Here is a 16,030-nt window from a genome sequence, read left to right as displayed (position 1 = left end):
ATTTCCCACACCTCCCCCAAAGAAATTAACTTTGAAGAGTTTATTAGATTAAGCAAAATTTGAAAGCAGAAGAATTAAAAAGTGAAAAAGGTGGTGCAGAAATTAGCAGAGGTGGCACTACCTGAAAGCTCATCAGAAAGGGGAGTGAGAACAATATCAGGCAAGAAGGGTTTGGAAGTATGGATCAGAACAGGAGCACTTTTAGCACTGCGTATATAGGCCGATGGCAGAGCACATTCACCAATGGATCGGCTTCTCATGGCTTTAAAAAAGGAAAAGAAAGAAGTGGGGAAGGAAAAAAGAAGAGTGACTATAATGAAAGGCTTGTGTCACAGAAAAAGCAGCAACAGAGTAAACTAAAAGATACAAGGGAAGGAAATTTTAAATTAAAACATTTCAGCATGGCAAATACTGGCAAGCTGTAAGAAAAGAAATCAGAGAACACATACGACATTTCAAATGTAAATTTTTTGGTGTGAAGCAGGAAAATGCTTTTTATTATTAGCAGTGACAATAGTACAGCATTAAAACAGCAGATACTTTAACTAGCACTACGTTCTCAAAACCAAGGGCTGAAAAGTTCATTGAATGGAAACATTGAAAAAAACTCAATATTATTAGTTCAAAGAAATTTTTGGTACCATATTTGGGCATTTCTCGAGCCATTCTTCTTAATGAAGCTGAATTCCAAGAACAAATCATTCCTACTTTCATACTCTTCCCTAATAAAGTTTCAGTGTCATTCATAGGTCTTTTTAGGAAATTTTATGTAATTCATAATCTAAAGGATTGAATCTCATGGTTAGTATTTGTTCCTGGTAGGAGAAGAATGTTTAATCAAATCAGTATATCTTATTTATATCAGAGTTAATAGCAAAATTTTAAAAAATTTAAGTAGAAACATTTACAAAAAATAGAATTTGCAATCAACATGAACAATCAAGTTATTGAGAAAAATAAACAAGTTTGTGCTTATTCAAATCTTAAGCATATATAAAAACTGAAAAGATTAAGTTTTTAAAGATAAAAACTGGATTACTTTCTTAAAATTGCATTTGTAGTTGTATTTGGTAATTTCTTAAAAGGAGAGTCACCAGTTCACAAAATTAAAGACAAATTTTAATACACAGAAATAAATTAATAATGAAGTTTATACTTGCCGAACATTTTTTAACTTAACTTTTAGAGATTCTTTAATAAATGAAGTTATGCATATTGTTACGTATGAATAGAGGACTTAAAAGAAAGAATACTGCATAATATCCAGCGTAATAGTAATGCTGGTAAAAAAACCCTATTCGAATGTTAACATCAATTCAAAATCTTGGGTGTTCCTGAGCACCAGAAACACTTGGTTCCCTGATGCCTAAATTCCTTTGCCTATCACACAAAGCCTTTGCGACCTCGCTGAATAACCACTAAAACTTCATCTCCTCCTCCTGTTCTCCCATGCTGCTGCCACGTAGAACTGTATACTGCTCCCCGAAAACGTCAGGCTCTTTCATAACAGCATGGCTTTGTGAGTTCATAATACGCGTGGTCTTCTCTTCTTCCTGACACTCCTTCATACGCAAAACATCATCTCATCTGTGAAGCTTTTCTGATTCACCCACACAAGCAATTAACTAACTTACTAGCAACATAGCAATGAATGAAACAAACAAAAATTCCTGCTTTTATAAAGCTTACAAACTATTTTTAGTGGGTTGTATGTTTTTATATCAGCCTCCCAACTTTTCAAATGCAAAAACAATATCCTCTTATCTTTATATCCCTAGTGCCTGGCACATCTGAGCTCAGTAAATCTTTACTGAATGAGTATGGATATTTGGGCAGCCCAGCACAACCATTTGAAAAACAGAAGTTTCAGTTGTGAACATATAGAGGAGAAAACCAAAAAAGCATGAACTAAAAACTACATGTATGTCATAGATTCATAACTGGAAAAGGATCATTAAGATTTTTCAAAAAAATTTATTGATGTTGGCAAAATAAAGGATTCTTTAAGAGCAGCTTTCAGGTACATTTATGTGCTGCAAAAAACGGGAGGTTGGAATATATTACGATAACGGCAACAATCTGCCTTCAGTATATGCCTTGCCATGTAATGTGTTAAAGATAAGTGTATTTTATGGGGCCGGCCCTGTGGCTTAGTGGTTAAGTTTGGTACGCTCTGCTTCTGTGGCCCAGGTTCGGATCCCAGGCGCGAACTTCCACACCGCTCATCAAGCCATGCTGTGGGGGCATCCCACATACAAAATAGAGGAAGACTGGCACAGATGTTAGCTCAGGGCTAATCTTCCTCAAGCTAAAAAAAAAAAGGGGGAAGATTAGCAACAGATGTTAGCTCAGGGTGAATCTTCTAAAAAAAAAAAAAAAGATAAGTGTATTTTAAAATTGAACCCATATACAAAATGTCAAAATCTTGGCCTACTCATGTTTTGCTTTGTTTTTTTAAATAATTTTATTTATTTTTTTCCCCCAAAGCCCCAGTAGGTAGTTGTATGGCATAGCTGCACATCTTTCTAGTTGCTGTATGTGGGATGTGGCCTCAGCCTGGCCAGAGAAGCAGTGCGTTGGTGCGCGCCCGGGGTTCCGAACCTGGGCCACCAGCAGCGGAGCGCGCGCACTTAACCGCTAAGCCGCAGGGCCGGCCCTACTCATGTTTTCCTGCTAGCTTCTTCTCCTTCTTGTGAAAGTGACCAACAATTGTATAATCCAATTTCAAATAAAAGTTATGTTGACTTCAGGATAATCATTCATTAAAACTTGTTAGAGCAAAAACACAAAAGTGCAAAACTTGAAGTGCTGTTTATTAACACGAAAGGTAAAATACCATCTACAGTTATACAATCAGATGTGATTTTTAGAGACATTTCTTTTGAAACTAAATTGAATCAAATTTTTGATTCCACTGATGAATTGCAAGTTTTCTTCTATTTTTTCCCCTTGGATTATATAGTTCCTTGGAGCTAACAATTCCTTCTGTTCCTTCTTTTCCACCACCAACTGAAGGAAGAGCTTGGGCACTTTCCTTGGAACTTTTTCTATAACTGCAGTGGTGTAAGTTTGTGTTATGATCCTGGATGAATTCTTAAAAAAATGCACCCCTCAATTTGTTACTATACTGCAGATATTTCCAGGTATCTTTATGCATACCTGGAAATCTGTCAAGTGCCTCACAGCTGAGCAACCCACAGTATAGAAAATTACTGACAATGAATTAGCTACTGGGAGTTTTTGGGATTTACTAATCTAAAGCATAGGTCAGAGAATTTCTGTAAAGCCATTGAAATTCCTACTGCCACGTACATTCCTAAGCCATATGCATCAGTGATCTTAAATCTGTAATATGCTTTATGTAGACGGAAGGGCAGTAGGGAAAATATAACATTAAGAAATAACAACAAATTTCCAAACCTATAAGCATGCCAATTTTTGAAGGGTCCTTATCTTCACCTCTCTCAAAAATACGAATAAAAAATAAAAATAGATGCACTCTACATAAATTCATCTTGGACCATAAAATAGACACACTATATCAAAAGCTGTAACCTTCACTCCAGAGTTCCCATGCAGCATAAGGCATTCATGGACAGCAAATGTGACGGGTCACTAAAAACACACAAACATATAAAATAAACAGGAGGAAGGCAACTCTAGCCTTTTCTCATTTCCAAAACGTTACACATATTTTTCTCTATTTATATTTAAGTAAAATTCACCTCATGTATACATGTCTCTCTATTGGCAGAAACACCGTTGTAAGTTCCCAAATTTAGGCCCAATATTATAATAAAGATAAATTAAAGAGGAATAGCAGAAAACAAAAGCAGTGATGTATTCGTTCCAAAAGTTGAATGCCATGTTCTAAATTATAACTGCAAACAAGTTACATTGCTTCTCATGAATATACTCTAAAATATGTCCTAAATTCACTGCATCTCCTTTAACATTTGTTGGCATAAGCAAAACCTTGGATATGCTGTCCAGACAAAATTTTTAAATTAAATTTTAAACTTAAGTTATATATTAATAACAAAAATTTCTTACTAAGGCCATCCTGGGTAACCTGAGGGTTAAAGGATTATGTCATATTGAATATTTTTTTAAATGCAGACAAGTTGCCTTTAAGGGAAAAATAAATGATAAATTCTTTTAGCATAATTCCTATCTGAAAATTCTAGAAAGCAACCAATAAAATAAGTCTTTGAATATCATATAACAAAATTACTATTTTGTAAATTTCACCATAGACTATACTAGTGTCCTTATAAATTATATGAACATCAGGTGATTACATAAGTTTAGACTACTAATATAAACAAAGCTGTTTAAGTTAAATCAGTCTAAAAAAAGTTACATATTCTATAACTCTACTGGGTAATTCCAATTCATGGGAAATAATATGATAGTTCTATCAAGAGAGGAATTAGATTTGTTTTTAAAGGAAAGACTGCATAAAAGAGAAATGTAAATTAAAGTCAGAAATATTATCAATGTGATTTATTTCTCCCAATGCAAGTCATAAAATTTAAGAAATGGAGAATGACACAAACCTTAAAAAATAAACTAAAATTTTCACAGGTAAATCTATGGTTATTTCAAATGTCTAAATTATTTTCTCTTCCTAATGAACATATATTTTTTAAATTAATACTTTAATTATTTTAAAAGCAGTTTTAAGTTTACAGAAAAATTGAGTGTCAAGTACAAAGAGTTCCAATATATCCTCTTCTCTTCTCCTCCAACCAAGTCTCCTCAAGTATTAACATCTTGCATTAGTATGGTACATTTGCTATAACTCATGAGCCAATACTGATACAGTATTATTAACAAAATCCATAGTTGACATTAGGGATCACTCTTTGTGTTGTACATTCTATGGGTTTTTGACAAATTTCTAATGACATGTATACTCCGTTAAGAGTATCATAAAGAAGAGTTTCACTGCTCTAAAAACCCTCTGTGCTCCACCTATTCATCCCTCCTCCTTGCTGTGCTCCCCACTTCCACCCCCTGGCAACCAGTGACCTTTTTACAGTCTCCTTAGTTTTCCCTTTTCCAGAATGTCAAATAATTGGAATCATACAATATGTAGCCTTTTCAGATTGACTTCTTTCACTTAGTAATATACATTTGGGGCTCTTCTATATTTTTTTCATGGCCTGATAGCTCATTTCTTCTTATCACTGAATAATATTCCATTGTGTCGATGTATCACAGTTTGTTAACCCATTTACCTATTGAAGAACATCTTGGTTGCTTCCAAGTTTTGACAATTACGAATAAAGCTGCTACAAATATTTCTGTGAAGGTGTTTGTGTGGAAATATATTTTCAACTTATCTGGGTAAATACCAAGGATGGCTGGATCCTACAGTAAGAGTATGTTTAGTTTTTTTTTAAGAAGCTTTCAAACTGTCTTCCAAAATGGCTGTACCATTTTGCATTCCCATCAGCAGAGTTCCAGTTGCTCCACATCCTTGTCAGCATTTGGTGTCATCAATGTTTTGGATTTTATCCATTCTAATAATTGTGTAGTGGTATCCCATTGTTTTAAGGGCAATTTAACTTCATATCCTACAGATTAAACCTATAGATATACCTGCATTTACGCACAAAGTATAGAAGTATACATAACTATATTCTCTACCATTTTTAATAGCACAAAATTAGAAATAAACTAAATGTCCATCTTCAGGATACAGGTTAAATTCTGGTACTTCTTTGTAACGAAATCTGACGCAAGAAGTTCAACATTTTCTGATACACAATAATCTTTACGCTACGTCATTATAGCTTGACTTCCTCTCCTAGCACTCTCTTCTTTCTTACTCCACACATCAGCCACTCTGGCCTCCTGAGTCTTTCTCAAATACCCAAGCACACACCTGCTCCAGGACTTTTATACTTTTCCTTCTGCCTGGAACACTCCTCCTCTAGATATCTGCTCTCACAGTATTCGGGTCTCTGTTCTTACATCATATGATCAGGCAGGCCTTCACCGACTTCCTCATCTGAACAGTCCCATGGCCCCATCCTTATACTCTCCCGTCCTTTACCCTGCTTTACTGTTCTTCAGAGCACTTACTACCTCCTGACACGTTTACTGGTTTGTCTGTTTATTACATGGCTTCCCTGACACTAGAACTGTAAGTGTCAGTGGACTTTATTTGCTTTGTTCACACCTATATCCTCAATGCTTAGAACGGTGCTTCCATAGTGAGTACTTAAAAATATTTTTTTTCATTCCAATGACTCAAAACCATGGTTCACAACAGTACACACACTAGGCGATATGCCTGTATATGCATAAAGTATCTTTAGAAGAACGTTCAAGAAACTGGTAACAGAGGCTGTCCCTGATGAGGTAAACTGGGAGGGTGGTGAGTAGTGATGAGAGAAAGACTTACTAGAATGTATACACTTTACCATAACTTGAATTTTTAACTATGTACATTCACTAATAACACAAAAAATTAATTTTAAAAATTTAAGAAAATATATGTCCAAAGAATATCTTAATTTAATCTGCTGCCCCTTTTAGTATATTCCAACTTTATGTAGGAACCTTTCTTAATAAATTTTTTAATGTTTAACTTTCTATTTTATAGGTTTGTTCAATGAACAAGCCAGACAAGGTTGTTTTGACATAGGCAGCAGAAAGTAATCATAGTCAGGTATGAATTTAAGATGAATATTTTACTCATTATATGCTTTTTAAAGATTAGAAATATGCCAACATGTTAACAATGATTACTTCTTATTAGATAGCTAATGGTTCCTTATGCTTCCCTAAACTTTACTTTCTACACTAAGCATAAATTACTTCTACAATCAGAAAAAAATATGTAAGTAATTTTAAAAAAAGATTCAAGTTTTAAGAAAAAAAAAGTAAAATTTTAAACTTAAAAGAACAATTCCCTCCTAACCAATACACAAATATTTTCTATATATGGGATATTAATATAAAATGAAAAAAGACATTTCAGATGTAACCAACATTTTCCTACGAATTTCAAAAAGTGATTCTATACCAAAATTTCTACATATTATATTATTTTTAACCCATCAATATCCTTTTTCCTCATATAATTTCTTATTCTTCCTGATTGACATACACAATCAATACAATTCTCTGCTTATTTTAGAGACAGAAGACAATTGTGAAAATATAATTCTTTTGAAGGACTTAAAACTAACCATGATTTTTAATTCTTTTAAAATCTTTAATTTCCCTATTGTCTTTCTAGTTCTGTTTCTTCCTTTAGAACTGTAATTTTTAACACTTTAGAACCCATCATTTTATAGAAGACATATTGTTACAATAATGGTTTTCAATTTCTTTAAAATAGTGTTTTTCACTAATTACCATTAAATATAGATAAATTCCCACAGAAAACTCTCCTTCCACAGACTCATAATAGATTGTAAAGCCTGAAGTAACTTCAAGCAATTTTGTTTCAGGCATGTGAGGTATTATCATTCCCACTACACAGATAGAAGTAAATAAAGCCTAGAAAGTTCAGTAAATTGTTCAAGATTATCTAGCTACTCAGTTATGAAAGAGGGTGAAAAAAGAGATTAAGACAAAGCCCTCTTGTTTTTCATTGCAGCGCTCTTTCTACTACAATTCAGACCAGATTATAAATCTCTGAGAGGAAAAGGTATAAGATGGTAGCTAGGTCCATAGTATGCTGAGTGATCCTACATCCAGAAATTCTTCCCATCATTGCTCCTTTGTTTGCTATTTCCAAGATTATAGAAATTTCTTCCATGTCTGTTAAAAGCAGCAAGGAACCTAGCAACAGAATCCACCTTGGCCTTAACTGTCTGCAAGTAGAGAGCATGAATTCCTCATTGGAAGTTTGTGAAGCCAATCTAATTATATAATTGTAGCACTGAAAATTAACTACCCTAATTTTCCATGTTTGTGAGTATATTCACTTAGTAGAAACTATACTAGTTAATGCATGAGTTCTGTAAAGTAAATGAGAGTTCTACTTCTTCAATTCTATAAAATAATAGTTTAAAATTATTGATATCTACAATAAAATGAACTACATAAAAACAATAACATAAGATAAATCTTAATAGCATAAAGGGATAATACAGCATGTTATCGGACTCTGAGTACTACTGAAAAAAAAGGTTTTGCTACAGAAATTTTTCATTTAAAGACAAAAATCAACTGATAAGAAAACTGTGCATTTACATACATTGTTACCAAGGGGTATAAACGCATTGCCCCATACAATTCTCACGATTCTAAAGAGTACATACCAACAGTTTTTTGACGTACTATACTCCTCGCCTTTTCAGTTCCTGGGGAACCAGTGGTTGTTGCACTTCTCTGTCTCATTGGGGCTTGGCCAGGCTGATCGCGACTCCATCCTCTAGAAAATGACTTGTCAACTGAAACTTTCTGAAATTCATGTCCAACTCCTAGAAATGCAGATTTCCAATCTCAGTATACTGTCACCTGATCAATAATCTCTTCAAATTATGTGTGTCACCTTGCCTCAGATTCTTAGGTTTACTCATAATGTATTCTAAAGTAACAAGATAAAATGCTTATGTACTGTAAGGCTTTTTTGAACTTCATTTTACGTAAAAATCATATTCTAAAACTGATGCAGAATTTAAAAAATATATCATCAACAATAAGCTATTATAAATCCCCTGCCACCCACTTGCTTCATAATAGAAATGAAACATTTGGACAAGCAAAAAAGGATAGAAAGTGAGCTAACCAAAAGCCACCCTGTGGTGGAAGTTACTAAATGTCTACCTGCCAGTAATAGCCACTTGGGAAATAAATAGTCCAGGAAAAAGTAGTTTGGTCACATACTTACCACCCTGGACTATTGTTATGTGTGTGATTCAGGTGTAATCTCTAGCTAGCAACTAATTATTAAGAGTGAAAAATACTAACGAACCAAGGATATAAAAACATGTATTAATGATATAATCACCATGTTACTGTCACTCTCCCCCTTTGTAACATTAGACAGATACATAGTCCACATCTAGGGAATGTTCACTTTTAGTTAAAACTAAGAAAATGCTTTCAGAAGATTTTTTCAAATAATTCTTTTTAAATAGAACAACACGAAATCGCTTTCTAACAAAAAAATTGTGTATGATAAAAAAGAAGACTGTTTTATAAATTTCCATGTTGGTTAATTATTAAAAATAAAATATTTAAGATTCTGAATTATTTATTTAACTTTCACTAGATATGTACAGAACACTTTATCTCTCATCAAAATTACTATTGATTTTAAGGCTTCATGAAAACTTGCAATGTACCTACATGTTTTATTGTTGAAAATTTTTAACCTTCGGGGTAAATGAAGGAGGGAATAATTAAGAGAAAACATGACTTTTACCCTCACCCCTCTCCCTGGCTTGATTTTCCCAGACCAGCTTATTTAAACTACTTTATATGGAGCATCTCCATCAACAACTCTTACCTTTTCCTTTGTGCTTTTTTTGCTTCTGTTCACTCAGCTTATCCAATGGTAAATCACTGAGATCCAAACTATATAAATTTCTAGCTAAAACTTTGGTTAGTGTCTCCATAGTCAGTGACCACTCAGTGGCTAACTCTTCCCAATAGGTCAATGATGACAATACTGAGAGTAAGTCATCCCACAGTTCTCGGGAGATGTACACATTTAGATTTGCCTTGATCCAGGCAACTATAAGAGTCTATAAAGACAAATAATCAGAAATAACAATGAAATATGTTCAAAATCAGATAGTCAATTATTTTAAAACTATCTAAAAACAAGCAGAATTTTAAATCACATAATATCCATGACCCTTTCTTGGTACACAATACTTATAAAAGTAACTCATGCAATCATTAGTACCTACTATAAATTTCATTACAACTGCCAACTCCCAACATTCTAGCAATTAAGACAAGTTACCAAAACTGAAAACAAATCTCCCTAAAGTTGTAACTATCCTTCATGCTGTATTACAGTAATGTTAATAAAATAAACGCTGTTTAAAAACAGATAAAAGTCTCCACGCTACTAAGCGTTGAAATTACTGAGTAGTTAATGGTTATTGAACTAAAAAACTCAAGCCTACATTCTTAAAGATAGAAATCACTACATTCTTAAATTAAAGATAGAAATCACTAACTATACAACTTGAATATTCTAAAAAAACAAGTTACTAGAAATGTACTTAATGAAATGTGCTTTGGAAAAATTATATATAAAGGATAAATTAAATTTCATTTTAAAAATGAAACTTCATTTAAACCAGAATAATTGAAGGCATTCTGTAATAAATCTAATCATAGACTAAAAACATATTCATAAAAGAACTGAAATGACTGATTATCCAGTACTCCTGAGATTTTATAGATTTCTACTGAAGATACACCCTCCTATTGAAGAAACAAGTCACAAAATAAAGAGCTTTTCAAAAGCTTAACTCTACAAATTTTACTAAGGAATTCACATAAATTTACACATTAAATATAAAGATGAAAATGAGCAGAGTTTACAGTATAGTACAGCAAAACTAGTGACCCTCCATTCTATCTTTAAACAGACTACTAAAAAGTTATTCTACACAGCAAGCTAAAATTCTTTCTTCCTACAGCTCCCACCATTGGGTTAGTTCTAACTAATGGGGAAATTAAAAAAAAAAAAAAAAAAAAAAGCTAATGAAGTCAAGAGGTGTTTAGATAATAAATGTAGCTGTTTAAATGTTTCAATAACATTGAAATGTTGCTGAAATAACATTCATATTGTTATTGAAATAACAATAACATTTCAATAACATTTAAATAAATGTTTGAAAGGATTATTCACTAACAGCATAGAATTTTAGGTAAACCAGCATATCTGAAAAAAAGTTAATTTGAATGGTTATACTTATGGTCAAGAATTAGATCTGAGATAGCTTTTATCTTTGACATTAAGAACCATTTTTTATCCGGCCCCGTGGCGTAGCGGTTAAGCGTGCACGCTCCGCTGCTGGCAGCCCGGGTTCGGATCCCGGGTGCGCACCAATGCACCACTTGTCAGGCCATGGTGTGGCGGCGTCCCATAGAAAGTGGAGGAAGATAGGCACAGATGTTAGCCCAGGACCAGTCTTCCTCAGCAAAAAGAGAAGATTGGCATGGATGTTAGCTCAGGGCTGATCTTCCTCACAAAAAAAAAAAAGAACTATTTTATCCATGTATTTGCATTTAATGTGTCATCTTAAGAAAATATTATTTTGCTTTTTATTTTCCAAAGAATCTATATAACACATTTAAAGTCAGAACTCTATCCTCAGGTTGGAAAACACAACATGTAATCCCTATACAATTAAACTACCACTGTCACTTCAAATAAACAAGTGAAGAGAATAACGTCTTATGGAACAGCATGATAAGAAAGAATCTTGATGATTTACTACTTTTTCATTACTACAGAACAATTTAAAAGAAAGTTTTGCTTTTCTGACAATTCTAGACACTTGGAAACTCACAAAGCAAACAATAGGGGCATTACTCATGAAGCCCTCTGGCAGCTTTCTGGAATCATGCATAAGTGTGCCACACAAGAGAGAAAGTAAATATCATCAACCTGTTTTAACACCTTTTTCACAGGCCTGCTACTTCATCCACTCCTACACTCTTATTGTATATATATTAAATAGCCTATTTTGATAAGCAACTTATAATTTAGCTCTACAAGAGATCCTTTAATATGAAATGATCTCTGATTTAAAGCTTTTTTTCCCCAGATAACAAGTTCAGGGCTCAATGAATCTTAAAAAAACACATTTCTATCCATCTATTTATCTATTTATTTATTTTTATTGCCTGGAAAAGTGGTCCTGCAAGTCGACCTGCCAAGGTCATATTTTTTTTCCCCTGGAACTGCAGAAAAGCTTGTGATGGCATCTTCAGTACAGACTCCGTGACTCTGAGCAACACAAGCAGCATCTGTTCCCTTAAAGTAAAAAAATTAATTAATGTTTCCTTCTTGCATGTTTGCTTTTGGTTAATGAATAATTTTCAAATTAATATTTGTTATAAAGATGGTATTATCTTTCAATAACTCAAATACCAAATATTTCAAATTTTTAAAATTCTTTAAATATTGAAATTTAAAATTCCATTTTATAAATCTATACCAGCCATTTTTAAACCATTTTTCAGCTATAAAACTCTCTCATCAAATAAAAATTTATGCAAAAGCTGATGAACTGGGGGTGAGAATGTGGAGAGTGTTCCTGTGCTGCTACCCCACAATCACGTAGCGACCTTAGGGAGCTATCTCAAGAACACTCATCTGTCTATACAATACAGTTCTACCTTGATGCCTGTCCATCTAATCCATCTTTACAATACGGAGAACAACCACATATCTAGAACTGTACCAGGTTCAGTTTAAAAAAACTACATGATATTTTAAGATTAACAGATCACAATGAGCCTGACAAGTAATCAAGGACCATCACTCTACTGCCTCTTTCATCCTTTTTAACTTCACCAATTTTTTAATTCTCTATTCCTCTTGTGTACCCCAAGTCAAGCCAATCCTAATATTATTCTTACGTTGTCTCTTCCTCCCAGATGCTTACTATTAATATCATAAAACTACCTTATTTGCACCTGATAATTTGAAAATTGATTCAACCACACATGAAAAAGAGGCTGACAAGGGGATTTGAGTTGGGTGCACAGCCAGGCTAACAGTACAAGTCCCTATCACAGCCTCCTCCTCTTTGAGTTATCACAGACCCATTCTAGCCATAGCAATATGTGGGACAGTCTATGTGAGAAATGTGGCAGAGGCAGCAACAGATCCTAGATCTAGATGTCATGGTTTTTCTGGGAAGTGAGGGCAGAATCAAATAGAAAAGTATCACTCAATTAAAAATATTCTGAATTTATTAACAAACAAATGCATGCATTCATTCATAAGATAAAAATCACAAGTACCACATTTGTCATCTTAGGCTCCTAGCTCAGCAATATGAAATGAAAAGCTATTTGAAATCAATTATATAGGTAATAAAGTATAGATTTTCCAAATGTCTTATCTGATTTGTGGTCAAACCATAACTCACTTATATATCAGATAACCTTTCACTTTGTAATACAATAATAATGATTTTAATTCACAAAGTCTTATAAATTCAGTGTAAATATGTGAGTAATCTCTCATAATGCTATGACTTCAAGGGAACTTGAATCACCATGTAAAATAGAGATATCATCTATCTCATAGGATGCTACAAGGATTAAAAAAGAAAATGCATGTAAAGTGCTTAAAAAGATACCTGGCACAGAAAAGTACTCCAAATAGGTTAATAACAATAACTACTTCTAGATGTATCTATATTAATACTGTTAATTTTCTCAAAATAAAGCCATTTTTCCCTATGTAGCAAAACATAAATTAGGCATCCTCTTTGACTAAGTACTCTCACTTTTTAAGAATGAGTCAAAGGAGGAAAATTATATACATATAAGGATGTTCATCATCCTCCCCTCCTCCAACAACAAAATGAAATAAGTACATATCCATCAATAGGTGACTGGTTAAGAAAATAACAGTACACACATATGGCATAATACTACGTGACTGTGTGTGTGGTGTGGTGAACCAGATGTTCACCAGAGTGCAAACAATGATTACCTCTAGAGAATGAGCCTTTGGGCAACTTTTATTTTCTTTTTAAAATTTTTCTTTAAAATTTACACTGAACATGTATAATTTTTACAAAAACTGAAGAATTGCTCTTCTCATCTCCCCAAAAGGCCTATTTTTCCACTCAATTAAACAAATATTCATAGAGTACCAATAATAAATAAGGTACAATTCTAAGAAATGTAGGAAATATAAAAACAAGACAGCAAGTATATACCTTTTAGGGCCTCTCAATTCAGTGAGGTAAAGAGACATTTATAAAGTAATTTAGGAATTAAAACAATTTTGACAAGAACTGTAACAGAGGTACAAATACAGAATGAAAGGAAGTGAGGTAAAAAATATAAGTTAGGATATGTGGAAAAAGGAAGGTGGAATCTAAGGACAGTTACAGTGACAAGAAGAGAAGACGGCAGGAATGAGGCATTCTAAAGAAAAGTTCACAGTGTGCTCAGGAAAGAGCCATTTGATAAAGCTGGGAGGCAGGATCCCATCCTGCTGGGTGGAGTTTAGGCTTGAGAGAGGGCTGGAAAAGTAGACAGAGGCCTGACTGTACATGGCCTTGAATGTCAGGTTGAAGAATCAGGCATTTATACATTCAATCATTTAGTTATTCATTCATTCATTTACACAAGCATAAATTCATTTATTCATACATGCATGCATGTATTCATTCTGGGGGGCTGGGAGGAGGGCCGGGGAGGTCATCATATGCCCACTTTAGAAAGATAATCCAAAGGATCTTGTGGAAGTTTGATCAAAGATGTCTGAGATAAAGTGAAGGAGACTATGGTCATCATCATGATTATCACAAAATATATTCATTCATTCATTCATTCAATAATAAAAGCCTCCAAAATATTGTAACAAGCCCTGTTCACAGACACTATTCCTCTAAAAATTACTATACTCATATACACAATAAAAAATAAAGGATAAATGTTTTTTACCAAGTCTTTTTGTCCATTGATACTTGCACAACCATGAACCGATAAATGTTAAGAATGCGTTTACACATATCTGTGTGCTCATCCAGAAGATTTTTTATTTCATTTGCAGGTTCAAGAAGAAATATGTTTGATGAGTTTATAATAAACACCTAAGATAAAAGAAATCATTAGCCATTCATTATAGAATTTCAATGGCAAATTTCTCATTCAAAGAAAAAACTTAGATGCTGATCACTAGGTGATCTACAACAAACTTAAAAGCATAAGACTGTAGGTTATTTCTAACCCTAGATCTACCACTAGCTTGATATCTGATATTTAAACTCATTAAACCTGTCTATTTTTATGTTTATAAAATTACTACTAGGTACCCAAAGAAAATAAACCAAGTGAAAAATAGCATTTCTTTTTTTTTTTTCAAAGATTTTATTTATTTATTTTTTCCCCCAAAGCCCCAGCAGATAGTTGTATGTCATAGTTGCACATCCTTCTAGTTGCTGTATGTGGGACGCGGCCTCAGCATGGCCGGAGAAGCGGTGCGTCGGTGCACGCCTGGGATCCGAACCCGGGCCGCCAGCAGCGGAGCGCGTGCACTTAACCGCTAAGCCACCGGGCCGGCCCTAGCATTTCTTAACACTGAGAGTTTTAGTATAATAATGCTATCGCTGTCATAAAATGAAAAGAACAATAAAAAATACAAATAGTTTAGGATAAAAGATGATACCTAAATCAAGAAGAATTTTCTGAATGAGGTGTTCAAAACCATCTCTTCTCTTTTTTCATTTTTATTGGCTATGTGCGAATATCTATTTTGGTAATAGACTGTATATTACAGTACTACTAATGAGGATCCATCATATGTATCTTTAAATTCATTATAATCAAATCATTAATTGTATTTTGCTATTGAGGACAAAGTTATAATGGTGACAGGTATGTGGAAAGGTTCTCAAAGACACTTTGGAGGAACAGAACTTACATCTATCGTGAACCTAGGACATTTACATCTTCTATATCCATAATTCTCATTTAAATCCCCTGGATGAACTACGTAACAAAATATAGTTGTAAAATCATGTGAGGAAAGAATATTAAGTTAGTGAAAAGATTAAATATTAATAATATTTAATAATAATACTGTTAAATAATACTTAATATTAAAATAGTGAAAAGAGCTACCTTTGTAAGTCTAGCAACACTGACCAAGGAAAGCAAGAGAGAGGCACAAATAAACATTAGAAATAAATAAAGTACATAACTATAAATCCAGTAGAGAATTTTAAAATGATAGTTCAGTGGATAACAATGCCAATAAAATTAAAAATTTAATAAAATTCATTATTTTGTAGACAAAACAGGAATTTTCAAAAATGACCTAAGAAATAGAAAAAACGTATACATC

The 16,030-nt window shown here is 33.4% G+C and overlaps 1 protein-coding gene across 6 annotated transcripts in view; it reads right to left on the bottom strand.

Annotated features, from left to right (window-relative positions):
- RALGAPA1 (Ral GTPase activating protein catalytic subunit alpha 1) overlaps positions 1-16,030 on the bottom strand; it is a 247,265-nt gene that overhangs the window by 152,514 nt on the left and 78,721 nt on the right. For all 6 annotated transcript variants that reach the window (XR_009220006.1, XM_058540714.1, XM_058540717.1 and 3 more), the window contains 4 exons: positions 14,629-14,777; positions 11,842-11,971; positions 9,479-9,716; positions 8,286-8,447 (listed from right to left, as the gene is read on the bottom strand). Coding sequence is in view for 5 of the 6 variants with exons in the window: in XM_058540714.1 (XP_058396697.1) it covers positions 8,286-8,447; positions 9,479-9,716; positions 11,842-11,971; positions 14,629-14,777 (679 nt within the window). In the remaining variant the exon portion in view is untranslated. The remainder of the gene's footprint in view (positions 1-8,285; positions 8,448-9,478; positions 9,717-11,841; positions 11,972-14,628; positions 14,778-16,030) is intronic.

This window comes from Diceros bicornis, chromosome 5 (genome assembly GCF_020826845.1).
Source record: "Diceros bicornis minor isolate mBicDic1 chromosome 5, mDicBic1.mat.cur, whole genome shotgun sequence".
NCBI lineage: Eukaryota > Metazoa > Chordata > Mammalia > Perissodactyla > Rhinocerotidae > Diceros > Diceros bicornis.
Note: the sequence above shows the minus strand (reverse complement) of the source record. Positions and strands in the feature narration are given on the sequence as shown.